This window comes from Engystomops pustulosus, chromosome 1 (assembly GCF_040894005.1).
Source record: "Engystomops pustulosus chromosome 1, aEngPut4.maternal, whole genome shotgun sequence".
Classification (NCBI taxonomy): domain Eukaryota; kingdom Metazoa; phylum Chordata; class Amphibia; order Anura; family Leptodactylidae; genus Engystomops; species Engystomops pustulosus.
This window is the reverse complement of record NC_092411.1, coordinates 233,624,437-233,640,181: the sequence shown is the minus strand read 5'-3', so window position 1 is coordinate 233,640,181 and position 15,745 is coordinate 233,624,437. Positions and strand designations below refer to the sequence as shown.

General features: G+C 41.8%; 1 protein-coding gene across 1 annotated transcript in view; it reads left to right on the top strand.

Annotated features, from left to right (window-relative positions):
• TMEM131L (transmembrane 131 like) overlaps positions 1–15,745 on the top strand; it is an 80,928-nt gene that overhangs the window by 24,765 nt on the left and 40,418 nt on the right. Inside the window, exons 4-6 of the mRNA XM_072121078.1 lie at positions 5,157–5,219; positions 7,291–7,414; positions 14,498–14,614. Of these exons, the coding sequence (XP_071977179.1) occupies positions 5,157–5,219; positions 7,291–7,414; positions 14,498–14,614 (304 nt within the window). The remainder of the gene's footprint in view (positions 1–5,156; positions 5,220–7,290; positions 7,415–14,497; positions 14,615–15,745) is intronic.

Sequence of the window (15,745 nt, the reverse complement as noted above, 5' to 3'; positions counted from 1 at the left end):
AAGGGGGAATAAGTGGCCGGGGTGCAGAATGTGCTGCTCCCAGTTGGCAGGACCAGGCTGTTAGTTTTGCCATGGTGCCATGCTATTGATGGACTGGCATTGAGGACATCTCCTTCTGACATGTAGGGCAAAGGGAAATCAGTTGTTACAAAGCTCATGAGAGAGTATTGAGTGTATTATTGCAGTAGGGACATGTAGAAGGTCTACAGCACTGAGGCTACATACACATGAATGTGGTTTTCATCTGTGTGGTATCAGTGGATGGCACCCTGACATATGGATGGCATGCTGCACCGTGCATTGGTACATGGTGGCGTGTAGGCCAGCCAGCCAGAAGTAGTCGAAGCGGAGCTTCCGAGCCCCAGTAATTGCATTTATTGTAATTGTAATTATTTTTTAATAAGCCTTCCCGGGTCCGGATCCTAGATTTTTTATTTTTTTTTTTTCTTGACAAACACTTTCATTTTCTATGGACACGTTCTACAGATCCATCAGGAGGATATAGAAAACTTGAGTCAGGTTGTGCTTAGCGCCGCTTCCCCACAAGAGAGTGCAGCCCGGGAAAGGTCTGTGTTCTAAAGGGATTTAGACTGAATCTTGCATCACTGGACATGTAAGTTCATGATACAGGGTGATACAAGGTTCGGTCCTGGAAATCCCTCTAGCGCACGGAGAGTGTCTTAGTCTGCACTCCAACTTGGGCATGGTTATTTATACAGACTGTCAGTGAGTCACTGGACTACCCCCTTTATGATGCAGAAGACCCTTCCTGGATACTTCCAGAACTTCTAGCCTTATAAAATGCCATTGTGCTATGATTTGAGGTCAGACAAGCCTTGGTTGGGTCAGAGAATGTGGCCAATACATGGACCAGGTTTCCTTGTATGAAGATGGCTGGCTTAATTGTTCCCTAATATTTTTACATCCATAAAGGGATTTCTTTTTCTATTCCTGCAAATATTGACATTCCCACTTATTTTTAGGTTGTCTAGGGAAATGTGTTTTAATGTATTTTGGCAGAGTCTCCGAAGATGAATCTCTCTTAGACTCTGTCTTTGCAGCTTTGCTACATGATACTTCTGAATAGTATTGCTTCAATGGACTCCTTTGGGCATTATACTGGTGGTCTCAAAGGGGAAACGCGATTTCATCTAATAAAGCTCATTCATTAACCAAAAACTTATAATACTTCTTTAAAAAAAATGACTGCTGCCGTTTGAGGAGCCTTTATTGTGTTAGGGATTTTTATGCAGGGCCCCAACAGCCCTCTTGACTTTTGTAAGGTGAGTCCTAATTAACCCTTTCATGATTGAACATAGAGACCAAGACATGTCAATCTCTTAGTCAAGATCTTCTCCCCCTTTAATAATGAAAATGCATAATATATAACAAACAGAAGAATCATCAAAGGGGCGTGAATAGTATACTGCAAAGCTATTGGTCATCAGCAAATTCTGGGAAAAGAAAGTGAATTAATTGTGCTCAGTTCTCAGAGACCTTGTACACAGATATTGTTTATACTAATGCTGAGTAGGAAATGATAAGTGGCTCCAGAATCACAATATAATGCAGCTTCGAGGACAGACTGGCTTCTCATTACATGTCACAGGGTATTAGCTGACAGGCGAGCAAACATGTTACATAAAATGAAGTTTGAATCATGACATTAACTTGACAATGGTCAGGGAACATGGCCGCTGTATCTAAGATGGCGGACAGTAGTCAAGATGGCGTCCGAAACCAGTGCGACCTCCTTAACAATTCCCCCCTTTGAGCTTTGCTGGCCTGTAACTCCATCCTGAGCGACCTCCTCAAGCTCCAGGTACCCACAGGTAGGCTAAGCCCGTACCTGCTGGACTTGTTAACTCTTCACCAGATCCCCTGGAGGCTGGTCACTCAGGGGTTACAGGCCCGCACACTCAAATCACATCACTGAGTCCCCATAGTCCATAGGTTTGTAAACAGGCAGCATCATCCTCCGCTCCGGGCACTTCTCCTGTCGTGGTTCTTACCGCTTGGACGGCCATCTGGGACATGGTGGACTTGATGAGGGGGACCACACAGCACGCAATAAGTGACAAGAGCAAAATCACAATCCCCAATATCACCCCCACTTAAAGGAAACCCTTCCAATCCCCCAACCACAAAGTGAAGGGCAAAGTGTCCACCCCAGAGTTTCTCTTGAGTTCCCTGGACAGTCCTTCAATCTTTTCACGAGCATGGGTAATGGATCCATAGGGGGCGATGTCATCTGGGATGTATATGCGACAAGCCACTCCCACCATCTTACAGACTCCTCCCTTCTCAGCAAGGATCATGTCCAAAGCCATGCGGTTCTGGGAAGCATCTCGGATATAATTCACAAATCTCTGTTGATTACAATAAAAAAAACAGTTACCCAACCAACATCTTTGCTCATAGCTCTCTGGGGAATAATGGACTCTAGACCTGCCCATATCTGATTGTGGGCCTTGTACTCATCTGGAACCCCCCCTTGGTGCTCCCACTGTATCTATATAAACGTTGTCATCTAGGTGCTTCTCTCTCAGACCTCCAGAATCCTTTGGGATTCTCTACCTTTTCTTATGTGTCTGATCAACCTTATCCCTGGGGATCACGAGGAAGGAATACACAAGTGTTATCACAGTGCACTCACCTTCCCAGCCTCTAGGCCTGACCTGACTCTCTTATCCCCACAAATCCAGTACACATCAGACACTGCTAATACAGGGTTACCCGTGCAGCAAACATGTTACATAAAATGAAGTTTGAATCATGACATTAACTTGACAATGGTCAGGGAACATGGCCGCTGTATCTAAGATGGCGGACAGTAGTCAAGATGGCGTCCGAAACCAGTGCGACCTCCTTAACAATTGTTTACTTCAATGAATAAACATTTGACTTTGCCATGTGACTGATATACAGCGTCTTATATGATATTGTATCTGGCTTGGGGACCTGCAGTATCTCTGTATATAACGTGTATAATGTTATTGGGATTATGGATCAGGTCTGGCATAGTAAAAACCCACTTTTGTTGGCAGCCTATAAAGTTTCCTGTAGTGCTAAGCGGCTCTGATGACTTCTCACAGAGTGGGTGCTACTGTGCTGTATATCCTTTGTTTTCTTGCGCTTGTTGACAAGCCTGTCATCTCTTGTACACACCTTTAAAATATTGGCAGATGATAGTGATCAAATAACACCAAAAACTTTTATAGAATATATATTTTAGATATTGTCTTAAGATGAAACGTTGCTTCAAGTTCTTTAGTGATTGTACTGCTTGGTTATACAAAGTTTTTGCCTTGTGTGGTACTGCTCCCTGCCTTTATGTAAATGCAATTCAAAAGCTGTGTGTGAATGCAGCCTTTGGTTGCAGTCGCACGTACCACTTTCACTCAGTTTTTAAACTGTTTCTTGTATTGTTTAAATGCAAGACACTGGGTGCTGGTTGCCGGTTGCATGTGTTTCCATAGAATTGCATATGCGATCGGGACGTGGCGACCAGCCGTGCAATTTGATTCCATTTCAGAAACCGAGTCAAAGAAGTACGTGTGATTGCGCCCCCTTAGACCTGTTACCTATGAGTGAATTTGATCCAAGAAACTTGATCCATGCAGTGAAGGAATGATCCAGAACTGAACAGAAGCTGTGTTCTGTTCAGTGAATCCAAGTTTGATCCGTTTCTCTGATTGAACTCCTTTGTTGGCAACCAGCCTTGGGGTTCCGTTTAGAAACGATATCAAAGCGCATAGGGGCGAGCCACAACCTGATCGCATATGTATTTCTATGGAAACTCGTACACTTGGTAACCAGCACCCAGTGTCTTGTATTGTTTAAATGCAAGACACCGATCACATGCGTTTACATCCCTGTGCGCTTTGATTCCGTTTCTAAACGGAGTTAAGGTGTCACGTGTGACAGCACCCACATGGGCACCTATTCCCAAAAAAATGATGATGATCTGCACCTAGTCCAGGCTGCCTGTGCCGCCAGAGCCCAGCTCATTAGAATATTCTTAAAACCTGATTTTTAGGAATCATAAACCATTAAAAACTATTACAAGAGCCAGATCCCATGGGAGCATTCACACGTGGTGTTTAATGCATGTGTTTCAGAACGCAATAGATCAGATTTGCCTAGTTAAATGGCTATTAACTTTTTCCTTTACAAAACAAAACTGTTAACATTGTGTTAACACAATGTGAATGTGTGTTAATACCATGTTAGCATTGGCGTTTTGTAAACTCAGATGTTGGCATCAATTTAATTAGGCAAATCTCTCTTCAGCTCACACATTGCGTTTTTGAAACCTATGAATAAAACGCCACGTGTCAAGGTGCAAAAAGGATTGTCGTGATTCCGCTTAAGAAGCTATGATTCGGGCCTTTGCACACAGAAGAGGGAAAACTGAGTTTCACTAATACGATTTTTAGTCAGTCTAGCGCTGCCTGACTGTTTTTGGCACCCATGTGTCACCTGAGTTATGTTACATTTTCACTGCTCCGCACTACCTCCTGGAAAATAAATGGACCACCCTTGGATGGCATCAGGGAGAAATTTGACTATTGCACACGCTCATTGACATTTGTGGGGATAGTGTTGTAAAAACATTGGTCATTTACATTCTGTGCTTTATATCAACATGAACAGCAGATCTGTGCAGAAAGTCGGACATGATCAGTTAATGTTTCGCTGTGTGGAGATTATTGTGATCCTGAGTCGGTGGTTGTCTCATAGAACTAATATTCAGTTTCTTATGAGATTGTATAATCAAAGACTTCTCAGTCTCTTGATCAAGTAAATATTGTAAGTATAGGTAATTGGAATAATATTTCCACTCATGTTCAAAGAGATGGTGGTTTTATGCAAATGTTCATTGATTTTTATAATTTGTAAAGCGCTGTGGAGTTTTGGTGGCGCTATATAAAAAAGATTATGATTATCATTATTATTTATTATTACTATTATTTTATTTTACCACTATTGAAAACTGGGTTTAAGAAATATTAAGAAATAGGATAAAAATAAACAATGAACTGTCAAACTGTATCTAAACAGATGATATTTCACACAGATCATTCTTTCCACTTTATATGCATGAACTTAGTTACACATCAAAAGCAAAGTAATATCTTTTATTTTTCTTTCAGTATGGGAAGGCCTAGTGGGAGGGTCTTACATCTCCAGCCATCTGTTCTGGATTTTGGAGCCCAGTGAGTATGCCTTTAGCACGCTAGTACTCTTATAGTCTGTAATGCAACTTAATAAATAGCTTGCCACTAACAAATGCTAAAATCTTAGGAAATATTTTTCTAATATTTTTACAAACTCCTTTCTATATTATGAACAATATTAAAGGGAACGTGTCGCCAGGGACCTCATTTTCAAAAGACAGGTTACAGAAGTCCATTACAGCTGCATTGCAAATATGCCTTTCTGGTTTCTCTGAGCTATTGCATTACAATACAATTGTGTGTTTCGACTTGCCTTGCACCCTGACAGAATCTTCTGTGTAGTCCCAGGGGTTGGGAGTTGATTTGGATGCATTTAAAAAAAAAAAACATGTGACTTGTGTGTGCTGCAGACTGCTCAGCTCCTCCTCCTGCTTCTTTACAGAGCTCACAGCCTGGTGAGCTGATGTCAGTGGGAGAGGGAGGGGCTCTACAGGAGCACAAAGGTGGGGGGCCAAGAACTGAGCAGTCTGCAGCACAGACAAGTCCCATGTTTTTTGAAATGCATCCAAACCAAAGCCCAACCCCTGGGACTACACAGAGAATTTGGTCAGGGTGCAAGCTAAGTTAGGACACACAATTATATAGTAATGCAGATGTTTAGAGAAAGCAGGAAGGCAAATTTGCAATGCAGTTGTAATGGGCCTTTGCAATCTGTCTTTAATGAAAATGAGGTCCATGATGATAGGTTCCCTTTAAGTAGCCTGGTGCAGAAAGGGTCAATGACCTATATGTATATCTTTTGGTTGCAGTCAGTAACTGTCTTAATATTTTCATTTTTTGACTCAACCATCATGTAACACAGATTGCAGAAATATATAGATCCTTTTAGGATGCTTTCTTAGCATTAGTTTGACTATAGTGTAAATATAGTAGTATCAAATGCTTGAGTTTTTGTAGATCTTGTAGACTATGTCATATTAGACTCTGCCCCCCTGTGGGGAGTCTATCACAGTTCTTGATAATGATCATACAGTCCCCTGTCATATAGTTATAAATAAGGAGCTCACAGCTAAGGTTCAATTCACATCTGTCATTAGGTCTTCAGTTATTTATTGCCTTCATTTATTGTGATGAAAAACCAGGAGTTGTTGAACACACAAAACAGGCATGAGTCTTTCCGGTGACTGTACAGAGGTAAGGAATAATAGAAAGACTTACACCGGTTCTGTGTGTTCTACCACTTCTGGTTTTGGCTTATAATAATAAAAGACCTAATGGAGATGTGAAAATGAATACAATATAATTAATTACAAATTTCTTTTAATATAACCAAGGAAAAGCTGCACTGAAAATGATTAAGCAGTATCTGAAGTCAAGTGTAAGGGTTGAAGTGTTCTATACCATAAGGTGAAGAGCGGCAGGGAGGAAGAATTGCGTTCCCAAAGGAAGTTTTCCTAAATAGTTACAATCTGTTGTAATTGTTTATGGGACATTGCTCCATGTCACGAGAACGGGGGGTCTGAAGGGGTCCCAGGTACCTCCGTCGCACCCCTTGTTACTCCTGGAGATCAAAGGAGCAGACGGCGTGGCGCTCGGCAATCTCTGTCAGCTCCATAGGAGCAGAACGGTCACGTGCGGCCATCTGGTCCACTCATTTCCGGGAGCGACAAGGGCTCCGACGGAGGTACCCGGGACCCCGTCTGGGCCCCCCTTTCTCTTGATCTGTGGGGTGTCTCACTGAGACCCCCACTGAATAGCAAGTTAGGCCCTATCCACAGGATTTGGTAGGAAGACACCTTTAATAACTACTACACAACTCATTTGCAACAATGTACCAGGGTCACAATTTAGGCTGAATACAGTAGTATCCACTTCATAGCAGGATGTAAACAAGATTTTCTTTTATTATTACTCAGATTGAACATGCGGAAAGGGACTCCAGTAATAGAAGTCTATATACTAATCCAGGGCACTAGACTGTTCCCTTTCTTGATGGCTTCTGGCAGTGTTTTTATTGTATCCAGGTCTGGAAAGTTTGACAAATACACCAGCTATGCGGAACATTGAAATATTAATTGTACTAAAATGGTTCTTCTACTTTGTTTTTCAGATCAGTGGGTCTCCCTAAAGTGCAGACATTCTGTGCTTTCAACCCTAGCAGGGACACAGATATTGAAGTGAACTCTGTGTTTACAAGTGGTAGATATTTCCATGTGTCTCCGGTACATAGCATGGTGAGTGTCGATGTGCTTTTGGAAACTATGTCCTGGATGAGAGTCAAAACATTTAGCTTTTCTTGGCATGTCTCTCCTATGTGGTAGCTCATAGGACGACCCCTTTCCCAACATACACTTGCACATTTCTCTGCTAGAAAATGATTTTTTTTTTTTTTTAAAGAGTACATCCAAGTAGGTCAGACTTTCTGAATAGCTGATATTTTTAATGTCGCTGCCCCTTGATAAAGCACAGCACTACTATCCAAGTAGATGTTATCCCTGTGAAGAAGCACAGAAAATAAGCATCATCTTCATGGCAGGGACTGGCACAGTCACCTTTTTATGTTATGGCATCCCTTTTCCAACAAGGGGCTTCCTTGTAGAACATTTAATGCTTTCAGGAAATCGTGCTCCTAAAGCTTTCTGATCACAGCTCTCTGGAAAACATACGTCGGACTTCACAGCCCGGCACACTTGATTCATTCATCTTTGTTTAAGGGCTCTTCTAGGATAACAGTGTGGCGGTGCTGGTCCACAGGGATCGGCACCCTGCAGGATCTATGGTTCATAGGCCAAGCACGATATCTGCATATTATTTTCTGTAATGGAAATTTTTTTTTTTTTTTGCTCGTTTATGCATAGTACAAGGTATAACAGCAGAAAGTCTAACATTGTGCCTTAGCTGTAAATTGTCTTTGAATGCTAATGGGGTTTTTACGCTGAACAATGTTATTGTGCTGTTCTCAGTATAGTTATTAGAGAAATACACGTCACTCCACTAGGAATTATCTGGGTGCTCACATAAGGATACCAGTAAATAAATAACCTGGCCCTCATTGGTGTTGCAAAATAAAAGCTCGTTTTATTGGATATAGTATATGACAATACAAATGGTGTAATATTTCAGTCCATATAAGTCCTTAAACAGACATTGCTGATGTTGGGTAGGAAAAGAGAATAACAGTGACACATTGCTAGCAGGCACATAGGATTGCATTGCCAGGGAAAAATATTCATCATCAAGGAGTGCTGATGTGGTATATTATGAATGTACAGTAGGTATATGACACATTTTTTTTTTTTTTTAAATCTAGAGATACCATTCCCTTAGAACAGTGGTGGTGAACCTATGGCACGCGTGCCAGACAGGGCACGCAGAGCCCTCTCTGCTGGCACGCACGCCATTGTCCTCCACTGTCTGTGTTTTATTAATGGAGCTCCTGCCAGGCCACAAGCTGCTGCTACATGCTGGAGCTCCAGTGATTCTCTAGGCATCGGAGTGGCAGTGCAGAGAGCACTCTCTGCTCTGCTACTCACAGCAGCCCTCCGAAGACCAGCTTCCCTGTGCAGGCTGCAGCTGACCTGTTCTGATGGGTCACAGAGTCCCTCTTTGCTCCCTTCTCCTGAATTACCTTTAGCCCAGGACGAAGAGACTGAGCAGACAAGCCAGGAGTGCACAGCACGCAGCTGCCTGCCTAATGAAGATAAGAGGATGCAGTCCCTCATTACGGGGAGGGGAAGTCCGGTTCTCTATTATAGGCAGCAACTAAAGTATTAAACAGTTGCCTTTAGTGTTTTAGTGTGCCCTCTAGCCCACAACACCCACTTTGCCCCAGAGAGATCTTGCCAAACAGGATTCCCCAATTCCCTCAGTGCCCTGCTAGTTTGTTTTATTTTACCAGATTTGACTTAGACCTCATTAAGTCACCTTTCTGGTCGCATTTAGTCCCTGCCCCTGTTTCACTCTCCCACTGCTCCCCTGCAGTGCTGCTTTAACCTTCTATATCTCCCAAATTAAACCTAAATTCTTGTTATGGAGAATAATCACCACGTGTTTGACATATAAACAATGGAAAACATGTGGTGTTCATTCATAGATGGTAGTGTTGAGGGTGTGTTCACACGAAGCAGTAACGCATGTGTTTGTTAATGCTGCGTTAACACATGCATTACTGCATGCGTTTTGTAAATGCATTGTTAACAGCTATGCTAATCTCCACTTCTCAACTTTTCTAATGCGTTTGAAAACGCATGTGTTATTGCCACAATTGAACACACTCTGAGATCTAATGGTGCAGTCTCTTGTACAGCTTTGATTTAGTTTAGAAACAGAATTAAAGTGCCTGGGGAGTGCCACGGCTCTATTGTATATGAGCAGCAGCAGAATTAGTATCTCTTACATAATGCCATATCTTCACTGTATGGCACAAATATTTATACCTATATGGCGATAATGTTCAATATTAGCAATAAAATCAATTACTGTATGGTGGTAATATTAAGCATGATGCTATTTATGTTGTTGTAATAGTGGTGGTAAACATGTGGCAGTATTATTTGGCCCTTATGTAGGTGATATTGGTCTAAATTACCATGTTGGCACTTTGCGGTAGGTTTTGGCTTGCAGTTTGGGCACTCGATCTCTAAAAGGTTCTCCATCACTGCCATAGAAGTTTGTGAAATGCCAAATTGGGTCAGGCCCATCAATTATAGAAGTTCTAGAAAAGCTGGGTGATTGGAGTGGTGCTGTTGTGGTATTAAAAGTTTGTTCTTTTAATATCATCTACTGAGAGCCTTCACAACCTTCTACAAGTCCTACTCTAGAATAACCTGCGACATTTTCTTATTTGCGGACTGCACACTCCATGCTTTTCAGTCCAGCTTGTTTCACATGGCAGTCCTATATTAAAGGAGTTGTCCAGTTATAAAAATAAGTGCATTTTTATTTGTGTGTGTAAAGGAAGTTATACCAATTTCCAATATACTTCCTTTATCATTTCCGCACAGTTTTCTAGATCTCTGCTTGCTGTCATTGAACAGGATGCTTCATTGTTTGCTTCCTGTGGGTAGAAATCTGTCCCTGGTCATGTGATGTCACACAGGTGCACTGCTAATTGAGAGTAAGCAGAGCCGAGTGCTATAAGGAGCCGTGCACCTGTGTAAATCACATGACCAAGGACAGTTGCCTACCCACATGAAGTAATGAAACTTTGAAGCTTCCTATTGAATGACCGTAAGCAGAGATCTACAAAACTGTGAGGAATTGATACAGCAAGTATAGTGGAAAGTGATCTAACTTTTCATTTTACAAATCATAACCTTTTACTTACTGAAAATGGACAACCCCTTTAACTCTTGCTGTGGGTCTTGTCTAAATTTGGCATTCAACTGAAATAAGGTACTTGAAAGAATTATAATTACTAAAGAAAACTGTCTAATATATAATAGTTGAGTTGGCATGATGTAATTGTATTTATTTGTTTTATAATGCCACTAGGCAGACAAAAAACAAATAAGGTCCCAGCAGTGAATGTCCTGAATTTCTGGGAAACGACTGTATTTTCTCTTTCATCACAGGACTCTGTTGTTATCAGCTCTTGTGTTCAGCATCTTCCATGGCATGTGAGGTCACTTAGCAGCACACATACGCCATATGGCTGCAATCCGCAGCTAGGACATTGCTCTCCTTGTTTTGCAGTCCATAATGCACTGCAGATGTGGTTATATAGCCATATGACGAATGAGAGGGTTAAACCCAAGACCTGTGCATATTTCCTTAATAAGTCATTCCATAGCTGTCAGAATGCTGAACCCAGCATGGAAACGGAGCAGGGAAATGTGTGTCATGGTAAATGCCCGCTGAGAGCTAATATATAGCAGGACAGAGCTGCCAGTGTTTGCTGATCCGGGGTGTAGTGTGCCCACCCTTACTGTAACTGTGCGCTGTACTTAGAGGGTGCTTTGTTTTTCCTCGTATGTACTATTAGATTTCTATAGCTATCTTATGAACCCCTACGAATGAAAAGACTTGTTTTTCTATTCTAGTCTGATCTGTGTTCTCTAAAACAACCTCCCCTTCTCTTTTTCTCTGTGTTGCGGTGAATAGAAAGCTAACGTGGTAATTTCATAAAGTTATGGAACGTTGTGTACAGGAATCTTGGAACGATTAGCTATTGCTGAGTTACATAATAGGGAGCCCCTGACTTGGAACAATGGTGCTCCATTCCCCGGCTTCATCTAATGCAAATGTATGAATTTACTTGCAGCGTTTATCTGACTCACAAACCTCTTTTGTTCTCATTTTGTTCTGTAATAATAATAATAATAATACAAATGAGACTTAAAAATTATGTCAATTTAAAGCGTACCCATTTGCACAGGAGTTTGTGCATGGATACTTCTTACGTATATTGTATAGAGAAGCCAAACATTTAGACCTTTGATTTACACTGGGGTAAAACCTCATAAGAATCCATGTCAGAAATCTGAACGTCCACTTTTGATTCCTGTTTTGGATCATCTTGAAGGTTGGGTTTGCCATAGACAAATCTTTCATCTTGAGTCTTATACCTTACACAAGGTTAGCATGTTATGGACAATGCACAGGATGCAATGGAGCCTTGGTCAGGAGAGGCAGGGCCCCATAGCAGACTACTGAATGGGGGCCCCTACCCCCTCAGATAATATGCATATTTGTTTACAGTTACTTATTTATACACATGCGGACATTTTTATAGATATGACGTCGTACAATGTACAGCATAATATGTATATAAGTTGGATGCCCGGGACCACTAACACTGTGGGCCCCATATCAGCTGCTATGGCTGCTACCCCTCTAGTTACACCCCTAGACTTTGTTATATGCAATTTTGTTGTTTGTAGAACTGATGCGGTGGTTGTGATATTACAGGCTTGTAAGTAAAATCCCTTCTGCTTGAGTAAGTCCTGTAATAACATCATAGTAGCAGCTGATTCTTGTTATATTCACTCAGCCACGTCAGAGTAAGTTGACAAAACTCTCTGTATATGAATATTCCCTGAGGGTTTAGCACAGGTTAGACTAAATGTAGTGAGAGGAACTTTATACCTCAGTCAGATGGATAAAAATGATATTCTCACGTCTGCTGTGAAGCCAACCTATTCCTCTGCTTAAAGTCTCCCAGCTGATGGATCTGATCAGTTTAATACAGTATAACGGTTTTTTCTAGTGAAAAATATTTGTTTTGTTGTTAGAACAGATCCTCACTATCCTACTGGTAGATGTCCAACACCCAGTAAGCCCAAAGATCGGCTGTTCTCACTAGCTGATTAGCAGAGAATGGAATAGGAAGCAGATAGCTCTGATTTCTATGTTGTGGTCAGACCAGGTAACTGCAGGTCAGCTCCCATTAATACCCAGTTCTGCCACTACATAGAGAATGGAGCTGTTGTATCTCCACTTATCTGGTATCAGTGACCTATTCTTAGGAATTAATTGATATTTTAAGACCAGAGCCATTTACAAAGTGTGTGATTGATTTGAATAATAAAACATTACATAATTATAATAACCAAAACGCTTAATATAACACAATCATATTCCAGAGCGCTTTACAGATCGTAGGGGGTTGGCTACAAATAAAATAAGACATTACAGTGCAGAAATATTGTCTGGCCAAACAATAAGAATGAATACCCTGCTCTTAAGAGCTTACAATCTATGATCTTTTATTATTGCACAAATAAATTATTGTTGCCACCCCAGCCTTCAGTAACATGGCAGGCTAGGCATTATTCCTGTGTCATGAATCTATAACACAATACTGGACAACAACATAATCCAGAGGTGAACTATGTTGTATGAGTCACGACAAAAGAATATTGATCCAGCACGTCATGATCCACAGTATAAAACTTCTTTTTTATTAATCCATATAAAAGGAGGACAATACACCAAAAATAAACAGCCAAGCGTCTCCGACCAATGTGTTTCAACAATCAAGACCTTGATTAAGACACGGAGTGTCAAAAAGTGTCGGTCTGTGACGCTTTGGTGTTTTATTTTTCGTGTATTGTCCTCCTTTTATAGGGATTAATAAAGAATTTTTATATGGATCATGACGTGCTGGATCAATGTTCTTTTTTCGTGACCCAAAGTACAGTCAGGCTGCAAAGCAGTTCCCGTGCCCCGTGAAAAGCGGTAAAAGTGAGTTTTATACAGTTGAGAGCTGGGGGATTGCTTGTACCCTGGTGTTTTTCTTTTTTGTGACTATGTTGTATGCGCCCAACCCTTTGAGCTTTACCTAAATCTTCAAAGGCTAAACCATATTGCTTTCTCAATAGAGATGAGTAGACCCGAACTTCCCACGACCCGGACGCATTGCCGGACTGGCTGCCGAATTGCCAATACAGCATATTAACACCACTCAAATTTAGCGATGGCAGCCAGTCCGGCAATATGTCCACGTCACGTGATGTGCACCCGAATGGTAAGTTTGGATCAGCTCCTCTTTACTCAGTACGTCTGAGCGTAAGTGCAACAATTATTGGAAAACTGAGGTTCTATCCAGCTGCACACTAGTGTATATGGTTCTGTGTTACAGCTTTATATAGAATGCCTGGTTTGTCATTCATGATTTTGATGGTGTATTCTCTTAAAGGATCTGTTTTTATAGACAAATGGTTGTGGAGACTCTCCCCCCTCCCATAGGTCTGGAGATGCTATTTGTGATGACAATACTTGTAGTTGTGTTGAAAACCTGCAGCGCTAGTAATGACACACCCTGCTATCACATTTCATTCCAACTATCTGCAGGACATTTTACATGGCTACACTTGTATGCAATTCTTTCCCTTCAAACTGACTTTTACTATAATTTGTACAATATGTAAACTGAGACCAACTGAGGTCTTATATGGTGCAGTAACGTTAAAATAGAAAAAAGGAACCTTAATCTTAAGAAAAAGGTCTGAGTAGTATGAGAAGCCAGGTTGTAACCACAAGAGAGAAGTTTTGTGTTTACCTGAGTATTTGGGGAATGGATGTGGGGACATATTATAAGTCTCTAGTGTTGTTAGGCAGCGATACAGTTTGCCTACATACAATTTCTCTTGTACCTGACTACTTGTGTTAGTTGAGTTTAATACGCCTTTTTACTTGTGTTTACATACTGTACTTGTGCAGACGTGTCCTGTAATGCACAATATCTGAACATGGTGTTGCCTATATGTCCTGGTATTCATACTGTATACAGAATCCGTGGTTGCTTGCAGTCAGATATAATCCCACCTCTGTACACAAAGGTATGAATGATCTTTTTTTAATTTTCTCTCTACTAGGTTATTCCAGCTAGAGGAAAATCTTCATTTACAGTTGTTTTTCTGCCAGATGAAGAAGGAAGCTTTGAGAGCTCTTTATTTATCAACACATCAGCACATGGGGTTGTGTCCTATCAGGTAAGTGGCAATTAGAAAGTTATAGGCAGATACTTTGATTAGAGAAACTAGTGCTGAAAGTAATCTGCAGGGACACAATTTTCCCATCTGGTTTTACTTCATATTGTGAAAGAAATGCCATAATTAATAATGAAATTGTAAATAACACTATTGTGTCATCAGAGTATGGAATGAACCCCTTTATGATGAGGGCTGAAAATGCTGTAAAGGGATGTCCACGATTTTTTTAAAAAGATTACTGTATATACTTGAGTATAAGTCGACCCAAGTAAAAGCAATGACATGCCCTGCGGCAGAGCCCCTAGTAACGAAATGCCCTGCGGCAGAGCCCCTAGTAACGAAATGCCCTGCGGCAGAGCCCCTAGTAACGAAATGCCCTGCGGCAGAGCCCCTAGTAACGAAATGCCCTGCGGCAGAGCCCCTAGTAACGAAATGCCCTGCGGCAGAGCCCCTAGTAACGAAATGCCCTGCGGCAGAGCCCCTAGTAACGAAATGCCCTGCGGCAGAGCCCCTAGTAACGAAATGCCCTGCGGCAGAGCCCCTAGTAACGAAATGCCCTGCGGCAGAGCCCCTAGTAACGAAATGCCCTGCGGCAGAGCCCCTAGTAACGAAATGCCCTGCGGCAGAGCCCCTAGTAACGAAATGCCCTGCGGCAGAGCCCCTAGTAACGAAATGCCCTGCGGCAGAGCCCCTAGTAACGAAATGCCCTGCGGCAGAGCCCCTAGTAACGAAATGCCCTGCGGCAGAGCCCCTAGTAACGAAATGCCCTGCGGCAGAGCCCCTAGTAACGAAATGCCCTGCGGCAGAGCCCCTAGTAACGAAATGCCCTGCGGCAGAGCCCCTAGTAACGAAATGCCCTGCGGCAGAGCCCCTAGTAACGAAATGCCCTGCGGCAGAGCCCCTAGTAACGAAATGCCCTGCCTATACGGTATATGGGGCTGCGGATGGCTAAATAAATAAATAATAATGAACACCCTTATACTCTTCTGTTGCTTCTATTCACCCATGGCGATTATTGCAATGTTTTTCATAGTGTGGACGCAGTATTTTTTTTCGAACTATTTTGGTGTTTTTTAAATATGTATTAATACTTTGTGTGTGTTTTATACATTATTCCGCCTGGGGGACATT